This window comes from Montipora capricornis, chromosome 8 (assembly GCF_036669925.1).
Source record: "Montipora capricornis isolate CH-2021 chromosome 8, ASM3666992v2, whole genome shotgun sequence".
Lineage (NCBI taxonomy): Eukaryota > Metazoa > Cnidaria > Anthozoa > Scleractinia > Acroporidae > Montipora > Montipora capricornis.
In genome coordinates this window covers 38622521-38630020 of record NC_090890.1, presented here as the reverse complement: position 1 = coordinate 38630020, position 7500 = coordinate 38622521, and the positions used below count along the sequence as shown (strand labels likewise).

Below are 7500 nucleotides of genomic sequence, written 5' to 3'. Positions count from 1 at the left end.
TTTATAGATTTATCGTAAGTCAAGTCAAGTTGAGTTTGTGGTTTAATTGTCGGTCATATATCGGGATTTTGCACCGGTGCGCCTGCTGCAAGTCCAGCGTTATATTGCTGCATCCCTGCTGCAATCTTGACTTCCCAGTCGTTTTGGCATTGCTTTAAACGGATTGAAGTATTTCTGTCTCCAACAGATCGTTTCAGTCACTTTTATTTCTATACTATGCTCCTACAACATCGTTTCCGCAAAGCCTGTTTTCCTAGACACACCACTACTTCCCTTCCAGGGCACTGATCTCGAGTCGCGTTACCAGTTGACCTATCCACAACGTGGCGCTTTTGAGACCGAGGAAGCCTTGGACGAGGTGAATGATGTCTCGAGCGGTGTCTCCCAAATTGACTTATCGGACACGTCACTCTTTGGCATTCAGGACTTTGAGTCACTCGACCAAGATCCTAATCGACAAATTGATGCTTTTAAATCAGAGGCCATCGTAAACAAAAGCCAGGGAACCGATGCCACAAGTGACATAGAAGCGTCTCTTGACATACTATTAGCACACAATCGTACTGCCAGAGACGTGTGTAATTCCAACTACGTTTCAAAGCTTGTGAGGGGGATGGGACTCCTGTAGAAAAACTCATGTGAGCCGCGTTCATGGTTTAAAAACTCACATTTCTTGTTATAATAGCATTCTTGATTATAAATTCCCCAAATGTGTAACGGTGTATGGCTATAACAATATTACGTTTCTTGGAAAGTGTAAAATGTTGCCACTAGGGTGTCAGTGTGCCGTTTAGTAAAGCCGCAAATTCAAATTTGTAGAGCAACATCTTTAGAAGCATATTTTTATTGTACAAAAATTATAGACACTTGTAAGAAAATAAAAATACGCAGCTGGTCCGTGTTAATATTTGAGAAGCAAAGCTAAATTAAAAATGAAGTTCATTTTAATTAAGTTTAAACAGTTGTGTGCGTGTGTTTGCTTACGGTTGAAAGCATAATCAAATGGCGACCTGTTCGTTTTTCAATTAATTGAATGTTGGCCAGTTGAAACAAAAAAAAGCTTCTTAATTTGGTCAATCATAGAATAAAAGGCGGCAGGGACGAAATAAGCCAATCAAATGGTAAGTTAGATACATATATACAGCCAGCAATGTGCGCGGGAAAGTCACAACAGATATAGGGGTTTGCAATCAATCTCTATTAAGGACACCTCTCTTGTACATTACCCGTGCGTGACCTCGACAGAAAGGAGGACATGACACCAAACGCAAATGAGTGCGTGCTCTCTGGAGGCCGCACGGTATGTTTATTAAACAAAAAATAATACAGCTGTAAAATACGCATATAACAAACTTGAAATAGCCCATGAAAAGAGAACGCGAAAGAACACCAACGAATCCATAGGATGAAAAAACTCCACCACGCTCGAAGTGGGAAAAAAGGAGAAAAATCCCGGCCCTATAGATAGAACTCTCCCGACCTGCAAGGTACGGGCTTAGAATACAATGCATCTTATCCATATCTAGATTCCTAAATATTTTGAAACTGAAACTCGAAAATTTAAATCGTCTCTGACACAGCCATCCTTGACCCTTTTACTCGCCCATGGGGATTTCAGCATTTTCTGCAAAAGAGGCTCCTCCATCTCTAAGACAATGGACACTACACAATTCGTTGGCACGCATTAACCATTGAAGAGACCAGAGGGTAGATGAATATTTTTGAAAAGCCAGCAATCTGTTGAGTCCAATCAAAGCTGTAGACAACGTTGAGAACTGGAGAAGGACAATAAGCATCACTGAGCAGGCACTATGAAAATACTGTAACCTGGAAAGGATAGCCGGAAAACAGCAAACACATCATTTCCAACGTATGAAACCTCCCAGGTAAGAACGCATTGTACCAAGAGCTTTGGAAGCCAGAATGGAGCTGCACTTAGCATGGATGCTGTGGTTTGCGGATGCTGGAGGACTGAGGAGAAGGATTCTGACCACATTTCAGACTGGAACACACGGAAAAAAATTCAAAAAAAATACTAACAAACACTGAAAACTCAGAAGTACAGCTGTAATAACAGGAATAAGAAAGTAATAACCAAACTGTTATTAAGGACTATGAGCAAAATGTTTCAAAAGGAAAAAAACATCCGGCACAGAAGGTCCATACTCCTGAGCTCAGATGGTCCCATACGCTTGGGCACAAATAGTCCCTGCAAAACTTAGAACTTGGGCACAGATAGTCTCGAACTTCCGGACAGAGATAGCCGGCCCAAACTCTGATCTTGGGCACAGATGGTCCCATAATCAAGGGCACGGATAGACCCATACAAAACTTATCAGTAAATGTAGAAAGTCAAAACTCAAGACTCGCGGATACACACAGTTGATTTTCTTGAAACTTACCAAGAAAAAAATTCACAAGTATGAGTGAGAGTCTCCAGAGAAACACCAAGAGGAATAATTTATATTCGATACTCCCTTAAATACTCTTACCAATCCCTTAATAATTCATAACAAAGAGAGCATATTTTTCTGCTAATTTATTCAAAAATGCGGAAAATGTTCGATTATAACAATGATATAGTTGCTGGTGGACGAACAAAAGGGGCTAATAATGGGAGATCTTTTGCTTTCGTCCAACAACATAGCAGCGGTGACGCATTACGTGAAAACCACCCATACAGGTGTCACAAAATTCCTTTTTCTTTAGTTCTTTGTTTCGTTAGTTCATAGTTTATTCCGCTCGTGTTAATTACTTAGTGTTAATTTCGTATCGTAGTTTACCGCAATTAGTACATTAGAGAATAGTTTGTTAGTCTATTTGTTCTTTTAAGTCTCCATTGTGGAGATGCTTTTGTAACTATTGGTTCGTTAGGGTCGTGTTTTAACAATAGGTTTTTCAATAAGTGTTGATGTGGAGTGCATTGTTATGTAAAGATATAAATGTAAGTAGCGTGTTGTAAAGGCGGGTGGAAAAAGGTCAGTTGACGAGAAGACTGCTAGGAGAAGGAAAGCCGGAGAGAAGTCAAAGTGGAAAGGTGAAAGTTTAAAGAAAGTGGAAAAGAGAAACACTGCCAAGAGTCATTGGTGGGAGCCGACCGCGAAATTCCCAGACAAAACTCCTTTGTCGGCGGTGGCAAATATATTTATAGAGGAAGTTTTTGGAGGAAAAGTTCGGCGACGAAAGTGAGAGTCTTGTGGACTGACAGAAGACGTGACTACGTTCGATGGTTTGCTGAAAGTGGAAGTGGATGGTTGCAGGATTAGCCGACTGGACTTACAAGAACCTTGAGAAGGCACGAAGGCTGACGGAGAACTGAACTTATTGTCTGTAAATATTAAAGTAAAGTATTTAGTTCATTTCGTATTGTCGTTTAAGTATATATTAGCATTAAGTAAATCTAAGTAAGATTAGTTAATTTAGAGATAGTAACTGTCGTAACTGTTTTACTTGTAGTTAACTTTTATCCTTAATTAAAGTCGTACGCGTTTACTAAAAATTTATGCTGTGTTGCGGGTTTGTGGGAAGGGGTGTGAAATACGTTGTTTTACCCTTAGTTTTCTCTTATTTTCTCCTCGCTATCTCGCGAGACCCAGGGGATCGCGAACCGTCACATAATTTTTGGTGTCAGGAGTGGGGTAAGATTTCCCTGGTGCTTGTATCTCACACCTCAGACACAATCGCGGAGCACAGCTACTCTTTATGGCGACGAATTCTGACTATGGCTGTTGGACATTAGAAGACCTAAGAGTTGAAGCTAGCAGAAGATCTATTGCTTTCATTAGTAAGGATGGTATCAAGACATTAGCGAGTAAACTTAGGGTGCATGACAAACTTATGACGCAGATAGAGACAGACTCGATAGAGGGAATTGAGCCCATCGGTACAGGCGAGGAGCCTGTGAGCGGTATTAGTTTTGAGCAGCGGTTACGATTACAAGAGTATGAACTGCAAACGCTGGAATTGCGAAGAAAGATTCAGCAGGAGGAGAGAGAGGCGGAAAAGGAGAAACGAGCGTATGAAAGGGAAAAATGGGAATACGAGAGGCAAAAAGCGCGCGAGGAAGAAGAGAGAATAATTAGAGAGGGGGAACGAATTAGATTACTTCGAGATGAGAGTGAACAATTTGCCGTCAGGGAATCGGAAAGAATTCAATCAAGTGCTAGAAGGCCAAAGTTTATAAAGGTCAGAGAAATGCGAGACAACGAGGATATAGACGACTATTTTAGAATTTTTGAGATGACCGCAAAGGCACAGTCTCTACCAGAAATTGAGTGGATTGGTAACCTGGTACCCAAGCTCACTGAGAAGGCGAAATCAGTTTACTTAGAGATTCCGGACCCCAAGTGCCAAGATTATTATGAGTGTAAGTCAGTGATTATCAAAGCCTACCAACTAACTGCTGATCATTACAGGTATAGGTTCCGAACATCAGAGAAGCTACCGGACGAAGATTTTGTGCAGTGGGCCAATCGTACAAGACGATATTTAAATCGTTGGATGGACGTTGCGGGGGCTACAGGTGACCCGGAGAAGATTTCAGAGCAGATCATGATTGAGAGGCTTTTGGACGCGGTAAGTCCCGAACTTAGAGCCTGGTTAAAGGAACGCAAACCTGTGAATGCTGAAGAACTTGGTAATATGGCAAATTTACACGTGCAATCGCGTAAGGGTCCCCTTGTTGATGGTAGGTACGCGCCATTCGGTAGTCAGGGTTTTAAACAAAAAAGGAGCTCAGTCGTTCCAGTACAGAAAGAAACTCAGAGGTCATTCACACAATCCAAGATCCACCCCTCCCCACCCAGTAGAAGTGCAAAGCCAAAGCCTGAGATAACTTGTTTTAAGTGTGGTCAGCTTGGTCACATGTCTTTCAACTGTAGCAGGGCCCGGATTAAGCCTCCCCAGGGTTCCTTGTTATGTATGACACCCCTAGAACCTAAAAGACCGCAGTTTCCACCTTGTAACGTTAGAGGCAAGATAAGTGGGATACCTGCAGAGATGGTCGTAGACTCTGGTTGTACGAGGACCCTAGTACATGAAAGATTTATGGTTGACAAAGATTCCTTTACAGGAGACGAGATTACAGTCCTAACTGCATCGGGAGAACGCCTCATAGTCCCTTTAGCTTGGGTTCAGTTTGAAAGCGATCAGGGTGAACATTTAGAATTAGTGGGAGTTTTGAGTAAACTACCCGTTGATTGCCTGCTCGGCAGATCGTCTTTCGGGCAAACACTTTCTAGAGACGATGTTCTTAGACAGTGGGAGAAAAATGTTTCGGTGGACGGCTCCAAAGGTGTTGAAGCCTTTGTGCTAACGAGGCGACAAAAGGCGCTTGAAGAGGCCCAGCAGCGAGCCGATAGTTTGGTTGACCGCGAAAATGCACTCGCACTTAAAAATCTGTCGGAAAGGGAGTCTAAAAAAAATGGTCTTAATGAAGGCGACTTGCGAATACTTTTCGGGGACAAAGACGTAGGTGAGGAAGCGTGTGAGAACTCGGTTGAGCTCTCGGATAGTGACTCAGATGAGGATACACGTGCGGATCATTTACCCCTCAATATTCTCGATAGGAATAAAGAACAGTTAATAAAAGACCAGAATTCAGATGTGACCCTCTTAAAAGCGCGTAATGGAGCTACTTACAAGGAACCCATGGAAACGGACGGTTTCTTTCTCAAGGGAGGGTTACTCATGCACCGCAGGTTCAACAAAAGCGTACACAATGGAGTCAGGTTTGTTGATCGGATTGTAATCCCTGAATCTTACAGAAACGAAATTCTCCGTATTGGTCACACTATACCCCTTTCAGGACACATGGGCACCTCAAAAACGTTAAGTCGCATAGGGACCCATTTTTATTGGCCTGGTCTCGCCTTCGACATTCGTAAGTACTGTGCCACCTGCCCACAATGTCAGTTAGTGGCCAGGAAGTTGAAGTCAAATAGGGCCCCCTTGAGCCCCGTAGCGTTCGTGACCGAACCTTTCAGAAAGATTGCAATCGACATTGTAGGAGAATTGCCACGGTCCAGCACTGGCTATAGATATATTCTTACCATTGTAGACTATGCTACTCGTTATCCTGAGGCCATTCCCTTGAGGAGTGTTAGTTCCAAAACCGTCGCGGATGCACTTGTCCAATATTTCTGTAGAATGGGAATTCCCCAAGAGTTAGTATCTGACCAGGGATCCAATTTTGTGGGCCGACTTATGACACAACTATATGAGCAATTAGGCATTACAAAGATCAGAACATCGGTTAATCACCCTGAAGGAAACGGTTTGGTTGAGAGATTTAATGGCACGCTCAAGGCGATGTTAAAGAAATTTGCGCAAGAGCGGGTACAAAGCTGGGATAAGTTCCTTCCTTATTTGCTGTTTGCATATAGGGAAGTTCCATGTGAATCCACAGGGTACTCCCCTTTCGAGTTGCTTTTTGGACGTACAGTAAGAGGTCCCCTCTCAGTAATCAAGGAGTCGTGGCTTGGGAAGGAAATTAAATCTGAAAGGAACCTTGTGAGTCACGTTCTTGAAATTCGCAGGAGACTGGCAATGATGCAGCGTCTGGTACAAGATCGTATGAAGAGAGTGCAAGGTACTCAGAAACGATTGCATGACGTTCATAGTTCCACACGTAGTTTAAAAGTCGGTGACAAGGCATTGGTTCTTCTTCCTACTCCTGGGAGTAAGTTGGAAGTGCATTGGCAGGGCCCATTTAAAGTGACGAAGGTTTTCAATGATGGTTTGCACTATGAGATCGACACCGGTAAGTCCCACAAACAACACCGAGTCTATCACATTAATCTATTAAGTAAATGGCAGAGTAGGGACTAGACGGCTTCCTATATAATGTCAGAATCTTTCGAAACCTCTTTACCACATGAAAAATGCATATCCCCATTTTGCAAAAATGAAACTTGGGAGGATGTTATCATTTCGGATGCTTTAACCAAGGACCAGAAAGATCAGGTGAAGGACCTTTTACGAAAATACGCAGATGTCTTTTCTGGTAACCCCAGTGTCACTAGCGTAGCGACACATCGGATTGACACGGGGGACTCTGCACCAATACGTTGTTCTCCCTATAAGGTACCTCAGAAACTAGAAGAAGTCGTAAACAACGAAATAGAAAACATGTTAAAAATGGGTATCATTCGCCCCTCAGCCAGCCCCTGGGCCTTCCCGGTCGTTGTCGTCCCCAAACCTGATGGTACCATACGACTTTGCGTCGATTATAGAAAACTTAACAGTATTACTAAAATGGATGCCTACCCGGTTCCATCTACGGACCGCATGATTGAGAAAATAGCCTTGGCTACGTACATCACCACCCTTGACCTCACTAAGGGATACTGGCAGATTCCTCTAGATAAATCAACAATCGAAAAATCAGCTTTTATCACCACAAAAGGATTATATGAATTTCTGGTCATGCCTTTTGGTATGAAGACTGCCGGGGCCACTTTCCAACGAATGATGTCAGATGTCGTTTTAAAAGGGTTCAAT

At 42.8% G+C, this 7500-nt stretch overlaps 1 protein-coding gene across 1 annotated transcript; it reads left to right on the top strand.

Annotated features, from left to right (window-relative positions):
- Positions 1-3702: 3702 nt before the first annotated feature.
- LOC138013994 (uncharacterized) lies at positions 3703-6828 on the top strand. Its single transcript, XM_068861026.1, has one exon. The coding sequence runs from the start codon at positions 3703-3705 to the stop codon at positions 6826-6828; it is 3126 nt and encodes a 1041-aa protein (XP_068717127.1).
- Positions 6829-7500: the final 672 nt, after the last annotated feature.

Coding starts and splice junctions, on each gene's coding strand:
- LOC138013994 (XM_068861026.1), top strand. CDS start 3,703: ATGGCGACGAATTCTGACTATGGCTGTTGGACATTAGAAGACCTAAGA.